This window comes from Strongylocentrotus purpuratus, unplaced genomic scaffold (assembly GCF_000002235.5).
Source record: "Strongylocentrotus purpuratus isolate Spur 01 unplaced genomic scaffold, Spur_5.0 spur5_scaffold_10, whole genome shotgun sequence".
Lineage (NCBI taxonomy): Eukaryota > Metazoa > Echinodermata > Echinoidea > Camarodonta > Strongylocentrotidae > Strongylocentrotus > Strongylocentrotus purpuratus.
Window position 1 is genome coordinate 21,440,616 of NW_022145595.1, and position 27,828 is coordinate 21,468,443.

The 27,828-nt window shown below is 37.8% G+C and overlaps 1 protein-coding gene across 4 annotated transcripts in view; it reads right to left on the bottom strand.

Annotated features, from left to right (window-relative positions):
* Positions 1-3,748: 3,748 nt before the first annotated feature.
* The window catches only part of LOC115918136 (bifunctional 3'-phosphoadenosine 5'-phosphosulfate synthase-like), a 35,403-nt gene continuing 11,323 nt past the window's right edge, over positions 3,749-27,828 (bottom strand). For 2 of the 4 annotated variants that reach the window (XM_030979758.1, XM_030979759.1), the window contains exons 2-13: positions 24,377-24,475; positions 14,596-14,713; positions 13,648-13,883; positions 12,271-12,409; positions 10,651-10,769; positions 10,085-10,198; positions 9,411-9,522; positions 8,706-8,911; positions 7,864-8,125; positions 7,207-7,349; positions 6,473-6,598; positions 3,749-4,039 (exon numbers count right to left, since the gene is read on the bottom strand). In XM_030979758.1, coding sequence (XP_030835618.1) covers positions 3,797-4,039; positions 6,473-6,598; positions 7,207-7,349; positions 7,864-8,125; positions 8,706-8,911; positions 9,411-9,522; positions 10,085-10,198; positions 10,651-10,769; positions 12,271-12,409; positions 13,648-13,883; positions 14,596-14,713; positions 24,377-24,475 — 1,917 coding nt within the window. In that variant the 3' untranslated portion in view covers positions 3,749-3,796. The remainder of the gene's footprint in view (positions 4,040-6,472; positions 6,599-7,206; positions 7,350-7,863; positions 8,126-8,705; positions 8,912-9,410; positions 9,523-10,084; positions 10,199-10,650; positions 10,770-12,270; positions 12,410-13,647; positions 13,884-14,595; positions 14,714-24,376; positions 24,476-27,828) is intronic. The other 2 variants (XM_030979760.1, XM_030979761.1) reach the window with 1 other exon arrangement.

The following is a 27,828-nucleotide window of genomic DNA, read 5'->3' on the forward strand; positions in this document are numbered from 1 at the left end:
GCACATCTAAAAGTCCCTATTGATGTTTTACGTGATCCGAACACGATTTTTATGGGATATTCAACGAGGTATAGACCAGATTGGCCTCGAGTTGATTTTTGAGTCTGTGCTTTCACCCACACTTCTCACAAATACCCTCACTTCTTCCAGGGCAATCACTATGAACAACCACACTCAAAGATTGATTTATCTAACAGAGAGAGAGAGAGAGAGAGGGAGAGAGATAGACAGAGAGAGAGAGAGAGGTAGAATGAGAGAGAGAGAGAGGGAGGAGGAAAAGATTAGGGAAGAGAGGGGGAGGGGTGAAGGGAGAGAGAGGAAAGAAAAAGAGAGAGAGAGAGAGAGAGAGAAAGGAGAGAGAGACAAAAATGAGAGTGAGAAGGAGAGAGAGAGAGAGAGGGAGAGAGGGAGGAAGAAAGCATTAGGGAAGAGAGGGGGAGGGATGAAGGGAGAGAGAGAGAAAGAAAGAATGAGAGAGAGAGAGAGAGAGAGAGAGAGAGAGGAAGAAAGGATTAGGGAAGAGAGGGGGAGGGATGAAGGGAGAGAGAGAGAAAGAAAGAAAGAAAGGGAGAGAGAGAGAGAGAGAGAAAGGAGAGAGAGAGAAAAAAAAGAAGAGTGAGAAGGAGAGAGAGAGAGAGAGGGAGAGAGAAAGAGGAGAATGAGGAGAGAGAAATAAAGAGAGAGAGAGAGAGAGAGAGAGAGAGAGAGAGAGAGGGGGGGGGGGGGGAGGCCCGAGGGGGTAATGAGGTTGTGGAAACTAGACTAATAAATGAAACTCATCACTTCATTAGTTTTTTTTGCAAGGATAGAGTCACTTTTGAGAATTTATTAAAATGTTTCATTGTTTTGAATATTTCAATCAACATGATGAATAACATGGTGAATATAATATTATATTTAATACTTCATTGTCATCTCACATCAGCATTCATATACTCACATCAATTTCACATATTTGAATTTAAGATTAAAAATGAATTCATTCCAAATGGCAGCAAGGTAATATAGCTTAAAGTTTTTGGTCTCATGCAATATACTAGAGTACATGGGGGGAAACTATACAACGGAAATAGATATCATGAAATAAAAATGGTACATGCATTGTCTTTTAATACGCTTTTGCAGCAAAATTAAAGAGAAAACTTCTAGCCTGTATAATCAATAACAGATTTCATCAACTTTATCCAAAAGACATGAAAAAGGGGGGCAAATATTCGTAGTATTTCAACAGATTTCTCACATTCCTTCTTTTTAAAATCGAATCTAGCTTTCTTATTGCATATTCCCTACTCCATATGTTATGAATTCAATAATGCCTCTGTTTTTTTCTTCTTCTGTTTTGATTAACATTGATATGTATTGCTCATAAACATATTTGTAATGCTAGGTTGAATAATTCATGCCAATTCATCTTCAGAAGTTAAACATTTGTTATGTCTTGAAAAAATTCCATCAATGACATTCTTTGATAACATATTTGCACTGACCAGAAGAGAATAGGTATTATCAATCACCATGAGTGAACAGATCACTTTTGGTTTGTACAAAGACTACAATAGAGATTGGCAGAGTCATTTCACATATGGTTTCCAACTTCCCATCCCTCACTGCAACCTTTGAGCACATTGCCATCCGCACAGCAGTCGGAAATGCACTACATATTCAAATCAATTTGCAGTCTTGCGTCCCGTAAGTGAAAACATTTGTCTTTATTTCTGTCAATACATTAATTCCTCTTCTATAATTAATTTTAGACAGTGTTTATGATATCACATTAGTGTTGTACAAAACAAGCTCTTTTGTGCTTTTTACCCCTAACAGGCAGTGGCATAAAATAATTTGTTCTCACTCTCTCCTACATTTGTTTTATTGCCCAGGTCAACATAGCAACTGCTATTTTTCTGTGTTGTGCATTAGATATTAAAACTACGAAGAACACAATGTCTGATCATACGCACTCTAGCACACATTATTACTTATTAACTTTGCTCTTTCAAAAATGATTCGTCATAAATAAACTCTCTATATATCTTAATAAATTAATGGCTTCTTGGCTTAATGTGTCTTCAATATCTAATAAAATATCTTACGATGCAATTAAAATCTCTCAGCATATAAAAATAAAGACAATAACAGGCATCATTTGTGTGCTTTATAAAAAGACTGCAAATTCATTTTTTTCACATTTTCGTTCTCCCCCTCCCAACTCCCCTGAACCTTTTAGCTAAAGTCACCATGATTCACTTTCCTTCCCAAAGTCAAGAGAGTTCGATCAGAAAAGAATCAACTATAACGCTGACTTGAGAAAAGCAAAGGATTTATATACGTCTTCAATTACTGTTTGATGCATTATCTTTCAAAAAAAATGTTGAATACTGGTAGTGGTACATGTAACCGACAGACTTCGTTTCTGATTTGGTTTGATCTGATCCAATCTCATTCATGTTAGAAACTTTATCAGGCATTTATACGACAATGGTCAGTGATATGAACTACTAAAAACAGAGCAAATAAATATTATACCAGTATCGCATTTCATTCCAATATCTTCATTCAAGTAATATGCAAGAACAAAGGTCCTTTATTCTTTGTTACGAGAGTCGTATAAAAAAAAAATGGTACTTCATTCAATATAATATGTTCCATTATTTGTACATCTCACTGTAGTTTAGCTGTCGGCTCATTGGAATGATTTGTTTGCCTGATTGGTTGTAACAAGTTTCTCTTTGATTCGACAGAAGCAAGCACACGCTGGAATTGGCAACAGGGGGAAGCTTTTAGGATATAATAACATAATATATTCTATATATATAAACTATCACAAGGAGAAAAAGACAGAATAAAAAAGACGAACAGGCGTAACGATGATTTTAAGAAAAAGGCTCATCGATTAGAAATGTAACCTAAACATGACAGACTGCTGTATGGAAGATTTAGATTGTTGCCTGATGACCAGGCCATACTTAAACCCAAATGATTTAGCAGGACTTGCTACACTAAAAAAAATCTTGGCTCAAAATCTTCACCATTCTGATATCCGGTTACCGGTATTCACAAAGATTATTTTGAGGCCAATAATGATGAGGGGTGAACAGACAGTCATTGAATTCAGTGAGTATTGTCTTGACTGCAAAAAAATGCCTGAGATATGAACACAATGCTAATGATGTTATACAGTAATAGCAATCTATTAAAGTTAATTATTACACTGCTCCCGAAACAACTCTGAGTTATGTCAACCTCGTGACTCCCCATTTTAGGCCTGCGGGGTATGAGAATTTCAAAGTCATCTGGTTGAAGGTATTGCAGCCTTTGTGAAGTTGATCCCAAATTTCTAATGAAAAATTTATGGATACCGTACTGACCCATTAAAGACATTTTCAGAAACATTTCACATGGATATCCAATTTTTCAATGATTTTTTTTTTCCCCTGAGAAATTTTGGGCTTAGTATTTAAAGCCCATCTGTACTAGTTTACAGAAGGGATTAGACCACCCTGCAAGGTCACTGATAAATGGTTATCTCATCAAATCAGCTCTCACTTAACATAAGAAAAGGAGGATCATAGGGGACCGATGGTCACCGATTAGACATTGTTTGCTATATAGAGGGCACAGTAGCTATAAGTAAGACAGTGTGGCTTTAAAGGGTGAAAATAATAGATGACACATTCTAGGAACATACTGCAGTCTGTCATGCAAAGGTTATATTTTCCAAACGATGGAGCCAAAGACACTTGATTCCTCCTTCGCTGCATTCTTATCATTAATCGTTGGGGTCGTTAACAACGTGCATTTACTTCTTGGACAAAGACATGTAGTAATCAGAGAGGATCCCCCATGCCTTGGGCGCCATGAAACCGTCTGGAGGGGTGTGTCCCTCGCGAGCCAGCTTGCGCATGCGGGTGCCCGAGATGAAGTCAAAGTCCTCCTTCTTCTCTGGATCGAAGAAGTCCATGGCTTTCTTCTTGAGGTTGTAGGCAGCGACGCGGAATGGGATGATTTCTAGTTGAGTGAGACCGGGTGCCATGGTGAGGACCTGAAGAAATAGATAAAGAGGGAGAGAAACGGATATTGTTATTAATAATAATAATAATAATAGTGGCTACTTGTATAATAGTGGCTATTTGGTAAAGACATACTACCTTCTAGAGGACTTGGTACTCTGACTTTGCTCCAGTGTTGCCTAAGTAGAAGTGTCCTAGTCGAGTGATTTAAGCTCTCGACTTGAAATTAAAAGGTCGAGGTTTGATCCCGACATGGCACCAATGTCCTTTGGCAGGGCATTAGTCTACATTTGCCACTCAATACCCAAGAGAGAAATGGGGACCCGGTAGGATGACGAAAGCATTTGTGTTAGTAATTGCTTATGCCCTCACGGTGACCATATGGTAGGAATACTTCCCAGGGAGTGAATGAATGCGATGGACAGGGTAATTATAATGTAAAGCGCAGTGTAAAGGACAGATTATTATTATTTAATCAAAGGTTAGGTTTGGGGCTAAAATTTGGGTTCTAGGTTAGGAAGTAGGGTTGGGATAAGGGTTAGGGTTAGGGTTTGTTAGGATAAGGATTATGGTTAACTTCAGGGTAAGGGTTAAGTTTGGTACAGTGTTGGGTCCACTGTTGAAGTTGGGAATTTGGATATTATCCAAAACTGACAACGGGGCAATTATCACCATAGCCTGTGTTGTAAAACCTGTCTTTTTTATAATGATAATTCAGTTGATAAATAGGTCATCAGAAGCAAATGTCTAGACAGAGAGGAGAGAGAGAGAGAGAGAGAGAGAGAGAGAGAGAGAGACAGACAGACCGGCAGACAGACAGACAAGCAGGATGGAGCGTCATGGGTAGTGCCCATCATACAAAACTATGATACACTGTCAATAAATAATAAACACATTGGAAAATAGACTCAAGTTAAAGGTGCATAGATCAACAGAAAGGTGGATTCAAAGATGAATCGCCAGATGAAGAAATAAAAAGAAATATCAGTAAATGAATGGATGGATGGATTTATGGAAGGAAATGGCTCATTAATTACAATGCCAATATAGAAAACAGACATTAACTGAAACACATAATACATGTGTATAGCAAAATTCAACATCTTTATTTTTATAAAAAAACAGATAAAAGGGACAAAATGTTAGTTTAAACACTGAGACACATAACGAGGTGGTCGATTTCATACTCATAGCCGGAAAGTTTAAAAATTGTTGCTCAGCCATTCAGCAGGATTTTCAGCATATACAGGGTGGAAAATGTTAGTCAACAAATGCTTTGCACAAATTTCTTTTTTTGTTATTTTCCTTTGTTCAGAAGTCCAGGTTTTTTCTGTTTTTGAAAGTACTGTAGGAACGGAGCTCACATTTTTATTACTCCGTAGCCATGAGTTCCGTTGTACGTGCGCCCTTTGGACTATGTAGCCAATAAGATCACTCACACACGTGTGCGGTCCCTCACAGGTACAGCCTGACCAGCGACAGGCTGTGAGGGCGCTATAGGGAAGTGATGTCGGGGACTATTTGGTAGTGGAGGGGGGGGGGGGTATTAATGTTAGAAACATACAGAGGGCAGGTATGGGTTAATGACGAGATCGGAAGAGAAAGAAAGAGAGAGAGAAAGAGGATCCTGAGAAGTACAGCTAGACCAAAACACCAAAGTTAATGGATAGTCCTTTATTATTATGAAAAACAAAAATACCATGACACCCATCTTAAATAAAAAGAGGTTTGAGTTTCAAGAAGACCATCAAATCTACAGTGTAGGTATTTTCTTGAAGAGTAAAAAAATCTTTTCCTGAGCATGCTAGGATTTCTCAAAAACTTATAAAGTAATGTCAAACCCTAAACCTACATCAACAGGTAATTGGACGGTGGATGGTCGTTTTAGGATTGTTTAATTTATCATTTTCACAATGTCCCCCCCCCCCTCCTCCTCCATTTCCCTTTCCTCCCAAGGCATGAGAACACCTTTAATCTGTATCTTTCTATTAAAAATAAACATATTTCACAATAATTTCTTTACGTCGGAGTACCCCAACTTGACCTCCAAAAGGTTCTTTTAAAGGATAAAGTTAACTGCCTGCTCCCACAGAAATCTCAGGTGTCCAACAGAAAATCCCAGTAGACCTTCCCTAGGGCAATATCAAATGGTAGTTTTTAACTGCTTGACCAGGGACCAGTATGACAACCAATGTTGATAACCAATCAGAAGCAAGGATTTCAGTAGCTTATAACGACAAATGTCATTTGTCACTGATGACAAGTTTTGTGAAATGCCCCCCCCCCCCTGGACATGTAAGCAAATGAACATCAAATACTTGCTCTTAAGGAAATCTATGGTCTTTTTATAGAAAACCCAAACAGAGATCTAATAAAGACACCAACAAGAGAAGGATGCCATTTTTCTTTAACTAATCAATTAATTTTTCTGCTTAACTAAGATAAATATTAATCTTGGTACTTACACGTCGGCCGTGGGAATGATCGTAGAGGTCACCTGACTTGTCTGGGTGTGGCATACCGGCGGGGTCACGACCCACGATGTAGAAGTTTGCTCCTGTGGCCATACGAGCTTTGGCGTGCCATTGTACCTGCGGAAGAGAACGTCAAATTTGAATTGAATGAGTTTTGGACGTTGTTTGGAACATGTGTTAAATCAAGAAAGGCTACTGAATAACCAGAAGCTTTTGCTACATTAAACTGTTGTGATTGGTATACAAGAAAGATTTTCACAGCAAGAAACTTGTACCATTTGCAAAAGGTCAGTTTTGTGGGCATGGCCACAATATAAATGTAGCTACTAATACTACTACTACCACCACTACCTCTACCACTACTACCGCTAACACTAATACTGTTGTCATGAGCATTATAAAGGGCATTATCATTACCAACATGGTATGGGCGCTCCAACTATTACCCCGGCTCTGCTAGTCGGCCGATTTCGGCACTCACAGCATTCAAGGAATTCCTTCCCACCGGTACCCATTTAACACCTTGGTGGAGAGTGGCAAATGTAGATTAATATCTTGCCAAAGGACATTAGTGCCGTAGCGGTACTGGAACCGCCAACCCTGAGATCCACAGACCTACGACTTATCGACTAGACGACAACACCAGAACCAGAACCCCTTCATCTAGGATAGCTGAATGCTATCATCTTCATCATTATGATTATGTAATGGAAGCTATGTCTTACCTCTGTTGGTCCTGCATACATCATGGGTGATGGGAAGATGGCCACTACTGTACTATTTGGATCCAAAATGCCTTCATCTAGGATAGCTGAGTGCTGGCGCATGCGCACATCGAGAGGCACATCATCAGCTTTGGTCCAACCACCTGAGAGTGATCAAGAATTCACACAATCAATACCGGGATTAATATTTGATGATGGCAGTAAATGAATATCAATTAAATATTGGGAACTACAAGAAATACAAAATGGAAGGAGGAACCTGAGGGTCATACTGAACCCAATGACCAGGGTAATAGTATATCTGTAAAGCGCTTAGAGACATTGTATTTAATGCTATATAAGCAGAATATTATTGTTATTATTAGAGTTCCTTTTTGACCCTCCAAGGCACAGGTAATTTGAATCAGAGATTAATAGTAATAATATCTTTCTTTAGAAACCCTTCACAGAATGCTTTTGTATATCCACCAGCAGTGCAGCAATTCTTTTGGAACCATGACAAATTTCAGATTAACAAAAGAATAAAACCAATATGAATGAATGCAATTCTTGAGTTTCGGGGTTGAAGTAAGTAATTTAGATATTAGAAGTGTAGGAAACTGACTGCAGAGCAAGTGTTCACCAAGAATGTGTCGTAAGAATCTTATTATCTCTTACCCAGGGGATGAAGAAGCAGACATGGCTTCTTGTAGCCGCGTTCCTTCAGCCTACGCTTGGTGTCGTTCATGAGCAGGGCGTGGCCGTTGTGGACGGGGTTACGCAGCTGGAATGCAAAGACGGCGTCGGAGCCGATCTCTCGGAAGCGGGTGCGGAGCTCGTTGGGGGTGAGGCGGTACTGGTCAAGCCCGTCGTTCCAACGTATACGCTCCAAGACCTCCAGGTCGCCACCAACTAGCCAATCACCACTCTCCATCACCATCTGTACAAAAGTTGAATGTTGTTGTTGTTGTTGTTTTAGTTTTTATGGCGTGTATCATTCATTTATGAATACTTATGAATGAAAACCAATTCACCAGTCTACTCATGTGCATTTTTTTTTAAAAGAAGACATATTCTAATTCCTCTTTCGAAGATTGCAATAACTCACAACTTATCATATTTTTTATTGATAATAATTCAAAGTTTGTGATAATTGCAAACAAAAAAGAGACAGTTGCTTGGATAAATTAAGTTGAATGAAAGTGCATCTGTTCTGAGAGAAGGGTTACCAAAACTTTCTGCAGAGACACTGCCTACATCATCAAAAAATATAAAGGTGGATCACTTGCATTGGATATATTGCCTATGAAACATTAGGCGATCAATTAATTAAATGAGTTTGTAATTGACAAATTTGGTATGAATAAAACGTGGGATTTCATGAATCAAACTGTTCTCTTACAGTCAAAATCAGCTTTCAATGGACACAAACCAGTTTCCAATGAATTAACCAGTTTGTACCGGTTTTAGGTGGATCAAACCAGTCTGAGCCGGTTGAAAGCAGCACCATGTACACTTACCTTGATATAGGGATGATCAGGATGGGACGTTCCCCACTGACGGCAGCATCTCTCCTCCTTCCTGTGTAGGTAGAACTCTGGCGTTCGCAGGATGGCTATACAGCGACCCTCGTACTTGAGTGTGAACGCCTCCAACTTCTCCAAACGCTCCTTGTCCTCGGTTTCAACGGGAAGAACAATCGGGACGGACTGGTTTATAGCACCGCCTGGGGAAAGAAAGGGAAGATCTTTTAAAGGCCTGAAAATTGTTCCACACAGAAATGAAAATAGAATGTTTAAGCTACCATTAAAGTGTATCAAATCACTAAAAAATAATCTGTAAACAGCTTTTTTGTATAAAATCATACTCAACAAGTTCACCTGGCATTCTTTATGTTAATAGAATTTACTAAGTGATTATTTTGTTTTGATAACTTATTGTCCCAATATTTTGAATTAATTCTGTGCCATAACGAGATGTAAAAATGTGGGTGTACCTTTATCTAAGTTAAGGTCCCTTCTGCTACTAAAGCAAACTCACCATCGAGAAGAGAGTTAAAATGCTGACATTGTAAGCACACCTCTCCCTCATGTTCTTGGAGAAATTCTATGCCAAAGTCCCCCTTCCCCTCTCCCTCCCCCTCCCATAAGACAAATTAGACACTACCCCTACATGGGTATGATATTAATAGACTTAATGACCTTCTACTACTAAAGCCTACTCACCATCGAGAAGGCAGTTGAAATGCTGACATTGTAGGAACTCCCTCTCCCGCATGAAGCCCATCATGGGCGACGCCCAACCCTCGGCTAACACCTGGGTCCACTGCATATCAAGCTGTGAGGGATTGTGGGAAGGAAGAAAAGACGTGATGAAAAAGAAATCGATAAAATGTGAACAAATGGTGTGAGTACTATTAAAGAGAGTCATTATAAATCCAGTTATATCTTCAAAAATCATTACAACACAAATTATTCTCTATTCTTTTTTTTGGGTAGAATATGAATTGCCATTGCTATTAAAGTGGGACTGCACTATTGGTAGATACTTTCGCCCTCTATATGGCCAACAATGCCTAAGCAGTACCCGTTGATCCCCCATGATCCCGTTTCTTATGTTGATTGAGAGCTGAGTTGATGAGATAACCACCTGTCAGTGACCACGCAGTGGGTCTAATGATCCCTCCTGGCCAAACTAGTGCAGATAGGCTTTAAAGAGAGTCCTCATAAATCTAGTGATATCTTCCAAATCATTACAACATAAATTATCCTCTATTTTTTTTTTTTTTGGGGGGGGGTAGAATATGTATCTCCACTGCTATTTAATGAGGAAAGACACCCATCTTTACTAGTCAAATTATACAAAATCACAAACACCCCTAAAATGTGAATGGACTCACCTTGTTGATGTTGAGGGATGGAAGGCTCTCTGCCTCCTTCAAGGCCTCTGCTACTGCCTCTGCGGGGACGAGCAGCTCCTTCACGCTATCCACAACAGAGTCGGGAAGAATGTTCTGTAAAGAAGAATGACAAACAATAACATTATTTGTCTTTCTTTTTTGAAAGTCTATGATGATGATTTTGTGCAAATCTTGTTTTTATTGGTGCATTAAGATGGTAAAAAGACCATAACTAAAATCAACTTGCACGGGACTAACACAGTCTTCCATGGCCTTTACTTTGGAAGAGGACGACCATGTCGACAAATCTTTTCACGACTCTGCAGCAATGCGCCCCTATGGAATTACAATGTATATCTAACAGTCGCCTCATTAAATCAAACCTTAGGCTAAGTGTCATGACTATTAAATAAATGGAGATCTTGGTTAACTTAAAAGAGAGGAGATGAAGGGCAAAAGAGGACCAAATGTCACTGGTCTAAATGGCCTTGACCAAATGTTAATGGCCCAAACACTATTGGGCTGAAGGATATTGGACCAGATGGCAATTTAAACTGACCACTTACCTCTGCCCTGAGGAACTTGACCAACTGCTGGACTACATCCTTGACGCTGTCCCTGCCAGACATGAGCACCAGGTCTGGGTTCTCAGGTGCCTCATAGGCCTGGTCGATACCAGTGAAGCCTAGATATAAGAACAGATGGTGATCATTAATGGTAGCTCAGTGGATATAGAAGTAGTCTTGGAACTGAAAGAGTGCTTCATAGGCCTGGTCAATACCAGTGAAGCCTAGGGTAATAACAGATAATAGTAGCTTAAAGGTAATACAAAGTTTTGGTATGGGGTCATGAATTTGGTTCAAATGAACATATTGGAAGCATATACGATTTTACATATTCAATTATCGTTGTTGTGGTTGAAATTGAATCTTAAAGCTACAGTCCCATATACGTCCCGGACCGTCCCGGACCATCCCGGACCCCATCCGGGGTGATCCGGGATTCGGTCCGTGTTGACACCGTGTTGGCACCGGGGTGGTCCTGGATGGTCCTGGATGGTCCTGGATGGTCCTGGGCGGTCCGGGAGTCGACCCCGGATGTTTTTGACGGTCAAAAACTGCCGGGGTGGTCCGGGACGGTCCGGGACAATAGTTTGATCCGGGGTGATCCGTGTAGCCACCGTGCTGGGTCCGGGGTCATCCGTAGTGGCGCCGGGGCGGTCCGTGTTGATCCGTGGCAGTCCGGGAGTGAGTTATTGACCGCCCAGGACCATCCAGGACCATCCAGGACCATCCAGGACCATCCAGGACCATCCAGGATCACCCCGGTGCCCACACGGTGTCAACACGGACCGAATCCCGGATCACCCCGGATGGGGTCCGGGATGGTCCGGGACGGTCCGGGACGTATATGGGACTGTAGCTTTAAAAGCATCACACTTTTTTGAACAAAACATCCCGGACCATCCCGGATCACCCCAGACCATGGTCCGGGATGGTCCGGAGTGGTCCGTGCTCGTCCGTGCTGGTCCGGCTTTATATGGGACTGGGGCTTAAGTGATGAAATTGTAAATAATAAACTCTTTATGTTGAATGACTCCCTCTCTAGACTGATATTACTTTAGCTTAAAAACAATGTTAGTTGACTACAATCAACCGATTTGCCATTCCCGTTTGGAAATTATATATCAGAACTGCATATTCTGAGATTTCAATGGTCGCAGCTACCATCGAATGGCCTTAGGCGCTATATTTGACATTTACCGGGAGTACCGGTAAACGTTGTATTATTCAATTTCTCGAAAGTGTTTTAGGGGCTAATTTGTTTAGTGCTTATAAAACATCCACAGGGGCATCCAAATATTTCAAAATTTTAAAGAATTACTATCGGTCCAATTTTCAAAATTTCCCTAAATTTTGCATTACCTTTTAAAGGTGGTTATAGAAGTGGTCTTGGAACTGGAAGGTCCTGGGTTCAATTTCATAATTTAATTCAAATCCAACATACTAGTGCATTTTGATAGGGAATTTATCATCATTTACCAATTGTATCATCACGTATTAGTCAAAACATATTCTTTCACATGATTGGTAATAAGAGCTTCCATTTCATTTTTCATTTGAGAGGGGGGGGGGGCATTTCCAAAACTGGACTATACCTTTAACACATTTTGACCTTTGACCTACCCTTGATAAGGCCAGCCCTAGCCTTCTTGTACAGTCCCTTCACGTCACGCTCCTCACAGATCTCCAATGGAGTGTTGACGAAGATCTCGTAGAACGGAAGGCCAGTCTTCTGATGCAATTGTCGTGCAACATCACGGTCCTGAAAGAAAAGAATAACAAATAAAAAGAACATTTAGAAAACCTGTAATACAGTCAAACCTGTCTACAGCGGCCGCCCAAGGGAAACACAAAAAGTGGTCTTTGAAGACAGGTTCCTTTAGTACATGATTCAATCAAAAACCATTTTCAAGGGAGACAAAAAATGGGCTTGTTGTAGACAGGTGGTCACTAAAGCAGGTTTGACTGTATCATAATAGACCCTACCGCAAATACGATGTTCCACAGTAGATGGCAACCTTCCTCCAACACTGCGCAGGTCAGCACATGGGCAGATGCGGGAGAGACTATAAGACAAGGTTTCTTCCGGCTTCCATCGAGAATGTACAGCAGGGTCAACTAATTCCTTAGTTTACTAAGCTATTGTTGAGGTTTCATGAACTCCCTTGATGATTAGATGAGATCTTTGTAGGCACCATTATAATATGTTACATATAGTTCATTGGTTCTGAAACTATGATTTTTGTTGGACTTTACAGTTCTCGACCCATTGCATTTGTATGGAAACCGAAAGTGCCTTTGGCCTTTTACCAAAAGTATACCCATAGTCAGTGCTGCCATCTCTTGCCAAATTGAGGTAGGCAAATTTGGTGTTCTTCTTGCTGAGAAGCATACAGGTGTGGACATGCAGGTGAAGTACTCAAGTAGTTCTTGATATCACATCTTAACCCATCTTCAATCAATGTACAAAGGACAGGATGCAGAGGCAAAAAGAGACCAGGGGGGGGCATTTCACAAAACTTGCCATTAGTGTTAAATGACAGTTTTTGTTATAAGCTACTGAAATCCTTGCTTCTGATTGGTTATCAGCAGATTTGTCACTGATTTTTGCCATTTGTCATTGAAAAAAGGGTTTGTGGAACGCCCCCCAGATGACTGACAAGACAGATTGGTGGTGTTGGAAACGGGATGACCTTGATTCAAGACCAAGAGAGTGTTTCAGTGCCCTGAGGAAAGACAAATACAGTCAAACTTGTCTACAGCGACCGCCCAAGGGAAACAAAAAATGTGCTTGTTGTAGACAGGTGGTCTTTGTAGACAGGTTCCTTTAGTACATGTTTCAATAAGAAACCATTTTCAAAGGAAACAAAAATGTGCTTGTTATAGACAGGTGGTCACTAAAGCAGGTTTGACTAAAGTCATAGGCCCCCTACGTGCTTCCCTTTGAAATATATTTCCTGAGTTAGATGTACGATAAAAGAAACAATCAAGCAAGCTTACCTTTGCGTAGGGACTGATGAAAGATGACAGACAGACGATACCACCATCGGCGAAGAGCCTGGCGACCTCGGCGACACGACGGATGTTCTCTTCACGGTCCTCGGGGGTGAAGCTCAGGTTCTTGTTGAGACCGGTTCTCACGTTGTCTCCGTCCAGACCGTAGGCTGGGATGCCGTGGTGACACAGGTATTCCTCAAGGGCGAAGGACACCGTCGTCTTACCGGCTCCGGACAAACCTGACATGAACAATAACAATAATGATACAGTCAAACCTGCTTTAGTAACCACCTGTCTACAAAGACCACCTGTCTACAAAGGCCACATTTGTTGTTTCCCTTGAAAATTATTTCTCATTGAATCGTGTATATATAAGGAACCTGTCTACAAAGACCACCTGTCTACAAAGGCCACTTTTTGTGTTTCCCTTGGGTGGTCGCTATAGACAGGTGTGACTGTAATATACTTAATTTTAAAGCACCTTTTCTAGGAGTTACAAAGCCCTTTGCATGTACATATAGAGCACTTTGTATCCATCCCAAGTTCCTAACTTAATAGTCCTCTATAACAATACATAAGGACAGCATAATATTCAAGTTCAATTTAAAATTGATTCCATTTACAAACTTTTAGAACAGATCACAAAATGATAATGCATAAATGAAGAGACCACTTCAAAGAGGAAGAGCCTTATTGCTGCTGCCAACGAATAACAAAAGGAAAGGTTATACATTTTTTTTTTTTTTTTTACTTAGTAAGGACATAGAACTACCAGGTCTATGGTATAAAGAATTGGCTTATTACATCTTAGCAACACATATATATTCGTACATTGTCCAAATACTTCATAATGATACTATTATTCCAGCAATCAAAACTGTTTTGACAACTGGTGTTTAATTGCCTCCTACTGGGCCACAAAGTGAAGTTACATGAGCAGATTTGACTTACCGGTGAACCAGATGGTACATCCACGGAAGCCCCCGCGCATGCCCATGACCTGCCCACGCTTGTCCCTGGAGACATGATGGGTTTGCTCCGTCACGTTGGTGGAACCTTGCTTCTTTGACTGTAGAGAGAGAAAAAGAGAGAAAAAAAGGGTAAAAAAGGAGGATATAAGTAAGGCAGGACTCCACACTAACTCTCTTTTGGATGGGGTCCGGATTGAAGTTTTAACAGACTGTATGTACGAGCCCTATGTAAAAACTTCAAAATTCTTCGGGTTCAGACTTATTGTTGGGGCACCTTTCAGTGTCAAGTCTTGGATAGGTATGGTCTTCCCAGGTTGATAATCTTGTTGAGGTGATACAAGATTTGTACAGTGAAATATCTTTTAAGGTGTTTTATACTACATGATCTGGCAGCAACTACTCCTTGGTCAATATCTGGGGGGGGGGGGGGGGGGTGTTTCGCAAAGATCCTAAGTCGAACGCGATGGACAGCCAATTGCAGCCTTAATATAAATATATTCAAAAGCAAAGATTCAAGTATTTTAGACTTTTCATAAAGTCCACATCAAGAAAATGAAGTCTCCTAAATAATAGATTTATATGAATGATTTGAATTAACGTTTTATGACTTTTAAAACAATTTTTACAAAATACTTTCAGACGGCTTTCCATAATTGTTAAGTTCAACTTAGGATCTTTGTGAAACACCCCCTGGACAAACTAAATTCTTAACCTCAACACTAAAGCAAGCATTTGTAGTCATGTACCTACCAACACTGTCTTTGAGGCTGTTCACACCGGCAGAGATAGGGCGCGCTAGACCGCGCTATCTCTGCGGTTTGGAAGGTACAACGTCGTTTCGGTCCGCCCAACAGCGAGCCATGGCGAGCCAAAACGGCGTGCCACTGGAGCACCTCTTGGGGGTGGTCCACGAGAGATAGCACGGTCTAGCGCGCGCTAGAAAAAAGGGGGTGCTACGATAGACCTCATAGATAGATCTCATTGCGGTGTGAACAGCCTCTTTGACATTGAACTGAACCCTGAAGCAAATGCTTAAAAATCAAACATGACCAATAGTCGAAAGAGCTATTAATGTTGAGTCATGGTATGCAGACCGCTCAGGTGAACAGAGCAAATTATGTCGAGTCATGGTATGAAGACCGCGCAGGTGAAAGAAAAAAAGCATGATTATCCTCCAGGGCCCATAAACATGCACATACAAACTTACTATTAAAGTTAATTGTCAACTATAGGCTGTGGTATATATGTAGTTAGTTGACAACTAGGCATAGTAAGATTTTAGGAATATGAGCTCAGGTGGCCTTTATGAATTATAAGTTCCATTATTGCATGTTTCAATATGACACATTTCTCATAAAGAAACACTCAAATTGGTCTTTCTATACAGGTGGTTGCTAAAGCAGGTTCAACTGTCTTTGCAGCTCATGCGGCATTTGATTCTTGATTTTCAGGTTATCTAATGATAAAACTCCTATTTTAAGGAAGATGGAACCTTATTTGGACATTACTTATGTTAATTCATACCGCACATATTCCAACACCAACAAAATGTAGCTCAACGATCATGTCACCACAGCCACTCTTATTTGCTTCTTTTTTTGGGTTATGACAAAGACACACTTGTCACCTTCACATCCTGTACATACCAACAGTTGTCAACTTGTCAATGTTCTTAATTGACTGTGTAAAGTGCTTTACAAAAATGCCACGAAATGTAAAACAAACAATGTACTTGTACTGAACTTGGTACTATGAGCGCACATACTGTGACGATGCTTGAACCTCAATAGGCTATCCAGCTAATTTGCGTCTTCATCAGCCCGAAGTTGCAATTAGCGGGATATTTGGTCTGGATTGTCATCCCAAGATATCTCGGGATAGTTTGCAAAATATCCCACTATTTGGCAAAATATCCAGCTATTTGTCCGGTGCGTCTTCACCAGCCCGAAGACTCGCACTATGCGCGAACGCTGAGCAAAATATCTCGAGCTAATTTCTCATGGTCGAGGTCGAATCTCGAGCTGATGAAGACATGAATTGTAACTTCGGGATTATCTCCCAAATCAGAAATAGCAGGTTATTTGTCAATTTCGAGATGATGAAGACGCGCCTTTGTGAACGAGACAAGAAATATTGCATGTTCCTCTTGACATTTGTACCAAAGCACTTTTGCTAATATTGAAACAACACGAAAGACATACAAGAAGCTAGGCACATAGGCGCAAAGGTTGAATTAATAGATAATATGCATGACTTGGCAGATTTTAATGTTTGCATTAATAATGTTGCTCTATTACAATGCAATTTTGAAAGCAATACCAAATATACCAATGAAATTCATGAAGGTACATGTATGTACATTTACAAAAGAATTTTATGTAAAAATTACCACACATGTATGATTATACAGAGTTTGAGCCTGATAAAAAACCAAATTATAAACCATGATCAATGATAGAAGTGAATTTGGTCTCTAAAGCTAGCCACAAAAACAAAAGCTCTCACTGCTTTCACTGAGGAAATTGATAATTGCCTAATAATCATGAGACACAGGAAGTTTGATGCGTTTTCGGCGGTTTCATTCTTGCTATGCAAGAGAGAGAGAGAGAGAGTGAGAAATTTCGTCTTCACCAGACCAATATGCTCATCACAAACTACAGCTCGGACGATTGCAAATTAGCCCACTATTTCCCAAATAGTTAGATATTTTGGAAACAAGACCAAATTTCTCAGGATATTGTCTCGACCAAATAGCCTGCTTATTGCAACGGCACGCTGATGAAGACGCGAATTAGCTGGCTAATTTGAGAGCGGGCTAGTTAAAATAGCGGGTTATTTTGCAACTTCGATCTGATGAAAGTAGGCCGAGAGAGAGAGAGAGAGAGTTACATGAAACTGCATCATTTTGAAGCATGAATGAAGCCTCCTTCAGATATGACACAGTAAGCTGAGATGATTTTTTTTTTTAATGATGACAAACATCGAAGTGTAATATGCTCCACATTTCCGTATCTTATTAACACAGAGCTCAGGGAATATGTGTAGAACCTTTGTTGCCATGGTTGCCATTCATTTACACATTACAACAACAACAAAACCTTAATTGATCAATCAAGCTCTTTCGTCTTACCAAGACCAGTGTATATTCCTATTTGTATAACAAAATAAATACACATTCATGTACATGTAGACAAGCTTCCAAAAATAGAAATGAGATAGAAGCTAAATTGTGTTTGTTCACAAGGTCTGTCTAATTTATCTTCGTCATAATAAGAGCTAAATATACATCAACTAATTACACCAATCTACACTGTTCAAATTCATGAGATAACTGATTTGATAAGAAGTAAAGTTTGTACCCCAAGCCAGATTTGTTACACAATATCGTTAAAGAAGCTTCAAAAAGAAAATTTTAAAAAAGCAATATCAAACACTTAATGTAGGTATGACAATAAGGCAGAAAGTTTTCCATTCTCATTACTTGGTTTTCACAAATCCACAAAAAAATCACTGGGTATACTAGTATCCAATCTATACGAGTTGTATCTACAGGGTATACCTCTCACATTGTTTTGTTGTTGGTTGGATTCTGTAAGAGGTTCTTTTCCCGAATACCTCACCTCAAGATAACATGCACCTTTAGTCAAGCAAATATGAAAATTGAGGAATATGTGACTTGCTTCCTTTCAGCAGAGAAGGACAAAAGTTAGATCGAGGTCACATTCAAAATGCGTCAATGTGATTTTAGAATGAAGATAGAGGAATCTGTAACTTGCTTCCTTTTGGCAGAGATGGGCAGGAGCTAGATTAAGGTCACATTCAAAATGTGTCAATGTGATTTTAGAATGAAGATTGAGGAATATGTGACTTGCTTCCTTTCAGCACAGAAGGACAAGAGTTAGATCAAGGTCACATTCAAAATGTGTCAATGTGATTTTAGAATGAAGATAGAGGAATATGTGACTTGCTTCCTTTTGGCAGAGATGGGCAGGAGCTAGAATAAAGGTAAAGACCAGTTATGGCCATGCAATTGCATTGTGAAAGAAACGTTGTGGAATAGATCAGAAAAGGTTGATCATCTAGCATCTAGCATCTGCAAGGTTCTGGAATCATCAAAATGATAAGAAATTTGGCCCATTCTTCGTAAAGTTACCAGCACTATACACAGAAAGATGTATATGGGACTACCCTATATCTCTCACAGACTATGAGAGAAACAAATTTACCAAATATATGAATTAGTAGGCGGTTTCCCGGCAAATTTTTTATCATCATGTATCAGTCAAACATATTCTTTCACATGATTGGTAATGAGAGCTTCCATTTCATTTTTTGAAATTGGGGCATTTCCAATACTGGTCTTTACCTTTAAGGTCATATTAAAAAAGCATCGATTTGATTTTAGAATGAAGATAGAGGAATCTGTAACTTGCTTCCTTTTGGCAGAGATGGGCAGGAGCTAGATCGAGGTCACATCGAAAGAGCACTGATGTGATTTAAGATTTGGCAAATGAATACTCCTTGAACTTCGTTATCCTGAAATTACCTCACAAGGGTCCTTAATGAGATCTTAAGCCAGGTTCAAATTGATATTGCCCATTGATAAATATCTAGTGGTGAGGTTCATTAGGGGGAGCAATTGTGAATGATTAATTTGATCTTTGATCGACAGTATTGAGCAAGTCAGTCTTAAAGTGCATTGTGTACATGTACATGTACATGTACATGTACATGCACAATGTAGGCCTACATGTAAATGTAACATCTATGATCTTTGTATTCAAAGTTTCAAATCAACTTTAGCCTACATATTAAGGTCAGTCAGTCCAAATGTCCTATGAATATAATTGCAAACACTTTCAAAATATCAACATAAGGCAATTACATACAAGTAATTCAAACATTAATTTCTATAAGCAATATACAATGGGACATTGAAATCGTCCTTAAATTGATTTCTGAGAAGTTTTTGCACTTGTATTCATAATACAGTCAGTCTTGTACACATACATGATGTACATCTTGGTCGGGGCCGATTTAGCAACGTCATGAACATGTATCTGTACATGTAAAAATATTTTTAGAGCACTTAGCCAATCATTAAATGGAATATGTTCTTTACAAGCAGGTTTCTTGCAAGAGCAGAACAACCCTATACTATGTACAAAAGTTGGGGAATTTTAGTAAAAGAATACCACAAGCAATTTTTTCCTAACAAGGGTAATAGACTAGGGTAGTAGAGTACCAAAGTGTGATGTCATGCCGGCCAAGTTGTCAAAGTTGCTGGTTTCACACAATGTTGTGTTAGGCAATGGCATGGTGATCCCACCAGACCCAAACACTGAATTTGCCCTGCTCCAGCCTGTTGCTTGAATGATTATGTGGTGAACCTCATGCAAAGGCTCTGTAACTTTGGAACCAGCAACCTGGATGACGAGCGAATATGACTTTAGCAGTTTGGTACTCTATGTGTTCAAATACTTTATGGACACGCCTCCAAATATCCTATATGTTTCGTGTGGCATGTTTCTATTCCACTTCCTATGTTTATGCTTACTTGCCTCTTTAAATAATATGTTTAAATTAAAGGCGCATTTAGAAATTGAAACCTCAAACTTTCCCATGACAAAACACAAACAAAGGCTAACAAATTAGGAAGTTAGCGTGGAAGCAAAAATTAAGTAGTGGAATTCCTGACCTAATTGGACAATGAAAGGGACCAATGACCTTTAAGACGAAGAGGATTTGTGTACAGCTAGAATGTTTTGAATCATCCTTTAAAACTTTACTGGTATTCTATAGGTATGAAGAAAAAATATCTAATAGTAATACTTGTATTTTATAACAAAACAAAGTTGCGAAAAATTGGTTGTGGTAAATTGGCAATGCTTATTTAAAGATAAAGTTAAAGAGCAGTTCTGGTCATGCGATTGCATTGTGAAAGAAACGTTGTGGAATCAATCAGAAAAGGTTGATCATCTAAAATGGATAATGGCGCTATATAAATCTCATGCATTATTATTATCTAGCATACTGGCAAGTATATTGGTGTGTGTACTGCAAGGTTCTGAAATCATAAAAATGATAAGAAATTTGGCCCAGTCTTGGTAAAGTTACAAGCATTGTACACAGAAAGAAGTATATGGGACTACGCGACACGTGCGCGATATCTATCCGGTCCTGATAGATATAATAATTTACCAAATATATCAATTAGTAGGCGGTTTCTTGGCAAAATTTGTATCATCACGTATTAGTCAAAACATATTCTTTCACATGATTGGTAATAAGAGCTTTCATTTCATTTTTTGAGAGGGGGGCATTTCCAAAACTGGTCTTAGTCTTTAAGTTCATATGAATACACTTTCACATGTCCCAGAAACCAGGATGGGATTCACAAAACTTTTAATTATTTAAAAATTTTATTTGCAAGACTTGAATATATTGAATTTGACCTCATTCATGTTTTCTGAATCGAATCCATTTCAAGGTTTTCCACTGAAAAACAATCAATTGATGGACAATTGCCAAGAGCAATTTACATTCAATTTGTTTAAAGTGTAGCTGACTGAATACACTAACTCTATGCACATGCATGTACTATATGTACAGTTAGAACTGCAAAATTACATTACATTTAATACATTGTACTTTCAGGTGCAGAAGAATACAATTAAAGTTATTTGAATACTCAATAAACAAACATGAAAACTGAATATAGCAAGAAGCAATGATTCTTGTATACATATTAATAAGTGTGATTACATTGTATACGGTAGCTAAAATCAAGACCAAAATCAATCAACTCCAGCTGAATCTCTTTTTTGTTTGGGGGGGGGGGGGGTGCCTGTACATTTTAAGTGTTCCCTCAAGCCAATGCCACATTGCACAAATCTGTTTGACTGTGTTTAAAAAGTACTCCACTGAGGACTAGACACTAGACAATTCTAAATACTGGTAGGCGAAATGAAGTACTTTTGACAGTACCGTACTGTAAACTACAGTACATGTACTGTACACGTACACTGTATGAGAGTTTTATAAACAACAAGAGTAGTACTGAAGTTTTTTGTTTTTTAAAGCTGGGCCCTGTATAACAAAGAGTTGAGATTGATTCAAAATTTCAAATCAATCGCAATTTACAATTAATCACAACTGTGTACTTACAGGAGATATGAGTTGCGATTAATTTCAAGTTGTGATTGATTTGGAATTTTGAATCACTCTAAACTCTTTAAGAGATGGAGGCCCTGGATGAAGAAATTTCATATCTGAACTATTCATAGGGAAACCTTTACAGTTTCATTGAACTGCATTCTCTATAGATACCTTGGTATTTTAATAAGCAGAGATGCAGTGAGACATCAAACGTGTCATGTCATTCCCCCTCCTGTCTATTCATAGTGTTTTAATTGCTTGCTTTTTGTTTTTGCAGGTATACACATTTTGTAGAAGTAACAAATGCAGGTAAGTATTGCTTGTAAGAACATGCCATTACATATATCTTAAGCAGGATATGGGTGTACCTAATCTACATGTAGTTCAAAGGTAATAAAACTACGCCTGCATCACACAATACTACGATACTACCCTCACAATGTTGTACAATTTAAGGGATAGTACCAGCTTAATGTATTTATGACAAATCTACTATAAACTAAAGGGTGTAGATAAAATGATATATTGACAGTGAAAATTTGTTTAACGCCTTCCTGAAATTAAAATTATGCTGGTTGATCATTTTGTGTATTAAATGAACATATTTCTCATTTATGGGTTGGTCATTTTCTAGTTCATTTGTACACTGTATAATCCAAGTATGTAGCAAAGGAATGTGTAAAATGCAATGTATACCGTTGGGCAAACTGTATGTAAATACATGTAGAAAATATATAGAATGTATATGAAATCGTAGAATGAAGATGTAAGTTATCAAAAGCAACAAGTTTTGATGATAGTACATGCGAGACTACATTGTAAGTTGTCTAAGAAGAAAAAGTGATTTTTGTACATTTTTGTCACTTATAAAGAGAACGTCAAAGTGGTCAAATTCAAATATACAAAAATGCAATGTAGTTTAAGCCAATAATCTAGCCGAAAAAAAGGCAGATATCTTGTAAAAGATCATTTTGGATAACCATTTGTGCCTGACTAAACAGTAAAAACAAAATATTGAAATAAAAAATAAAAGAAGGAATAATATGTTTAATGGATCAATCTTGACAGAGATAATTGCACCAAGGGTAATTTGAATGGACAGTTGATGCTAATTGTAATGAAATAAAATTGAAAAATACTTTGCATCTTTCAGTTGGAAACAAAAGGACACCCAATTTTCTAACTCTTATATTCAAGGGAGTGTAGCAACAGAGTGAGGAAATTTTGATTTTTAAATGGTTGCATTTTAGAGCGCTTGAAAGCTGATTAAATATCCTTGTAAATGTAACATAATTACATGCAAAATTTTTCTTGTGAGGAGGCCCCTTTGAGGGGCAAGAAGCAAATTTGCCCAACTTGAATTATTATTTTTTTTTTGGGGGGGGGGGGGATCTGTCCCCTCTGACCCCTACTTCTGTCACATATGATTAGATAGATAATGAATTGTGGCAATCCAGATTTTAATTACAATTATTCTTTGCCCTGTATTCTTTCTTGATTGACAAATTAACTAGGAGAAAATTAATCTTTGGCTTTGAAAACAACATATCTCAAAATTTCCCCTCCCTTAAAAGTATAGATCCCTGACAATAAAGTAGAGCCTACAATGTACATGTATAGTACATACATGTACAGTTAACAAATAAAACATTCATACCCTTACCAAGTTTTTTAATTTGTTAAAACTTTAATTTAGGTAAATGAATAATTTATTTTTCCTGATTTAGTTTTTTTTTTATAATGTGACATATCAAAGATTACAGCTAGAAATATTCAAAGGCCCTAAATCAACCAATCCACCTTCCACTCTTTAGTTTAAAAAAAAATACATCAAAAACATCAAATTTACAAGGGGTATGAATAATTTAGTTGTTAACTGTATATATGATTACAATGTATGAAGATAGAACTACCCAAGTACCTTTAAATTTTTAAAAATTGGCATCACAATACAATTTTTTTTAAATGACAGCAACAGTTACACAAATTTATCTGCATGGATGAGAAACAATGAGCAATCACCAAAGTCTGTGTTTGAATTCTTTTTTTGTCTCTTCCTTTCCTGGATTAATAAACAAATCTATCAAGGTTAAATTTTGATGAGCAGCAACGATAATCTTTGCAAGTTTTTACAAGATATAGAACAATTTGCAGGGAACAGACTACAGAGATGTTATGAAGACAATTAGAAGACAGTCACCATTACGAATTGAAGCACAAGATATATAATGTTGAGAGCATCGAGCACAAAATGTGAACATCTTCACAATGAATGCTAGAAGGAATGAAAAAAAGAATGCCTTTGATTAGTATATATATATATATTGTAGTTTAGTGGAAGGATGAAAATTGGATGAAGAACAGTAGACAATACAAAGATGATTTTTCTTTCAAAAAGTAGCCCGAAACAGCTGAAAAACTGAATTAAGGCACAAGATATATAATGTTGAGAGCATCGAGCACAAAATGTGAACATCTTCACAATGAATGCTAGAAGGAATGAAAAAGATGAGGCCTTTGATTAGTATGTGGGATGAAGAATAGCAGACAATACAAAGATGATTTTTTTTCAAAAAGTAGCCCGAAACAGCTGAAAAACCCACCACTCTGATGCCATAGGGGTCCGGGTTGTTGTTGTTGATTATCTTGCCTGCCGATGGATCCGTCATTTCGGAAGAAGTTCCTTGGTCACTTGCCGAACACTGCGAGGATAACGAAAAGAAGGTTTTGGGCTAAAAAAAAGCGGTCTCCGAACCAGAGTTTAGACGGACTTAAGATTCCGGAGATCGATCTCCAAATTTGTTTTCTTCTTTTCTGACGTGGGCTGATGCGAACAGCACTGCCGGTGGTTCCACAGGTCTATGCAGAAAGCGAGAGAAGGACCCTGAAACAGTTTCAGGGTTTAAATACCCTGACAATCAAGTACCAGCAAAGTTCAAAGGTACGCTCTACAACAGGGGCTGCCTATATATTAGTGTGTTCAAGAGTGCAGGTAGGGATATCTGGATAAGTGGTATCAGTATACATGTATTAGGTGGTGACGTGGTACTGGCAGGACTGGCCCCTCCCACTTTGAGAACTGTTTGCATTCAAGCTTCAGAGTTCATTTAAACTATCCTGTAGCTGGGTGATCAAGTATTGATCCATAGCTTTACATAACAATAGGTTCCTGTCTTCCTATCTTAAAGGGGGTTTGTGTTGTCTATGCACGTCCATAGACTAAGCGAGTAATGAGGGCTTCATGACTACAGTGTACATAATACATCTAGGACTGGGGCTGGGGAATGCACAGTACATCTACTTCTTTACTCATGCCTACCTTTAAAAGTTATAATAACCTTGATAGGCCATTGGCCTTTGTTTTTCCCCCACAACATTATGATTTAAATTGAAGATGTTTTATTTTAACGTCTGTTAATGTATGCATATAAATTGTACTTGTGCTTTTTTAAATCAGATGTGGAAATAAAACTTGAACTTCATATAAGAATGTAATGTTTTCATGCTGTAAACCACACTATATGCTGATATACTTTTGTACTCAAGCTAAGCCCTGATTCATACAACTTCTCATCAATAATATATATGAAGATTGCTATAAGCTTTGGAAATCCTTGTATCTGATTGGGTTTGAGCCGGTTTGTCATAGCGCTGTGGCAGTTGTTATAAACAAATTATGAAGTAGGGCCATGGTGTGAAGGGGCACGTGGGTCAATTTTTATTCAGTTGACCTATTTCTTCTAAAGGACACCTGGTCAAGTGCACAAGTGTCTCTCAACCTATAGTCAAACTTTTTTCGTTTTATTTATTCGTTTTATTTATCCATTTAAAATAAAAAATCAATATACAAATCATGCATGTATGAAAATTATACAGTTTAAATGGTCAGGGTACCCCTAAAAGCCAAGGCTTGATGAATGGGGTACCCAAAACATAAAGAAATATACATACAATAATAAACATGAGATACAAAACAAACTTAATTTAAAAAAAACAACAAAAGAAAAACATTAAACACTAAACATACAGGCAAAGGGAAATAGGAAAAGGTGAAGTAAGAAGCGTAGGGAGGAGAAATGAAATTACATGTTTATTTGACATAGGTAATTATTATTGAACGTTTGAGTTTGGTTTTAAAGGAAGTAACATTACTGCTGGAAGTTACATCAGAAGAGAGGGAATTCCATATTCGAGGACCAACAGATTTAAATGCATTAAGAGTTGACTGATTCAGTGCTAATGGATAATGGAATTTAGAGTGGGAACGGGTATTATATTGATGGTAATCTTTATTATACTGAAATAAATAAATTATATTAAGAGGTGCTAAATTATGTTTCACGTAATACATCAGGATCGCAATTTGAATTTTATGAATATCAAAAATTGTCAATGTGTTTAATCTTGCAAATATTGGGCTTGACGGAGCTAAGTAAGGGGAGTTCGAACATATGCGTAAAGCCTTTTTTTGCAGTCTGTGTATAGGGTTCAATTTAGTAGTGCCACAACTTGCCCAAGTAATATTACCATAATAAATATAGGGAAGTAATAAAGAATTATAAAGCATAAATAGGTGCTTTTCAGTAAGGGTACTACGTAATTTAGATAATATACCTATGTTCTTTGACATTTTATTACTTATACAGAAACGGTGTTCCTTAAATGACAGATTATCATCAACTATAAATCCTAGGAATTTGACAAAGTTAACCAAATTTAAAGTAACATCATTCATTTTTATATAAAAATCTAAACAATTGTGTGATACATGAGGTTTTCGAAAATACATAACATTAGTTTTCTCATAATTAACAATCAATTTGTTAGCATCGAACCAATCGGCTATATTACATAATTCATTATTGGTTTTTTCTAACAAAAACATAAAGTTACTATGGGTTGAAATGATAGTTGTATCGTCTGCAAATAAGACATAATCAAAAAATGAAGAAGCTGTACATAAATCATTAATATAAATTAGGAAGAGAAGCGGGCCCAGTATGGAGCCTTGAGGGACCCCATACTGGGCTGTCGAGTATTGGGAATTATGATTATTAAATGAAGTATAGTTACGTCGATCAAGTAAGTAGCTCTGAAACCATTTCAATACTGCTCCCCTGATACCATAATGGGATAATTTATATAAAAGTATGTTATGGTCTATGAGGTCGAAGGCTTTTGACAAGTCTAAAAATATTCCAAATGAGTGATAATTGTTATTGATATTAGTTAAAAGAGTGTTATTTAAATCAATTAATGCATGTTCACAGGAATGTCTTGCCCTAAAGCCATACTGACAATTATTTAATATTTTATTTCCATCCAAATAAGAAATGAGTCTTTTATAAACAATTTTTTCCAGGATTTTTGAAAAACATGGTAATAATGTAATTGGACGATAATTGGAAAATAAGTGTTTATCGCCTTTTTTGAATATAGGAATGATCTTTCCAATTTTTAGATTATTAGGTACTCCTCCTGAACATAAAGATAAATTAAATATATGGACTAGAGGGGTTAATATGGAATGGATTACTTTTTTTACAACAAAAGTACTGATATCATCAAAGCCAGTGCTATAACTTATTTTTATTTCTTTAACAATTTTGATGATTTCTAATTCATTAGTTGGATAAAAATACATCGATGTTTGACTTGGATTTTTAAGGTAGTGTCTAAATTGTTTTCTAGAATTATGATGAATTTGTTTTAAGGTATTTGCAGCAATGTTCGAAAAAAAATTGTTAAATTCATTTACTATATCTTCATTTTTATACACTTTTACATTATTTTTCATAAAATATAATGGAAAGTTTTTTTTATTTTTCTTACACATTAAATCATTTATAATTTGCCAAACTTTTCTAAGATTGTGCTTATTCTTGGTTAACAAGTCACAATAATACTTTTTACGAGCCGTTCGTAGGATTTCATTTAATTTGTTTCGATATTTCTTATATTTAAATTCAATGGATTTAGTACGTTTTTGGCAGAATAATTTATGTAGACGATTCTTTCTATTAATACATTTTAACAATCCTTGAGTTACCCAAGG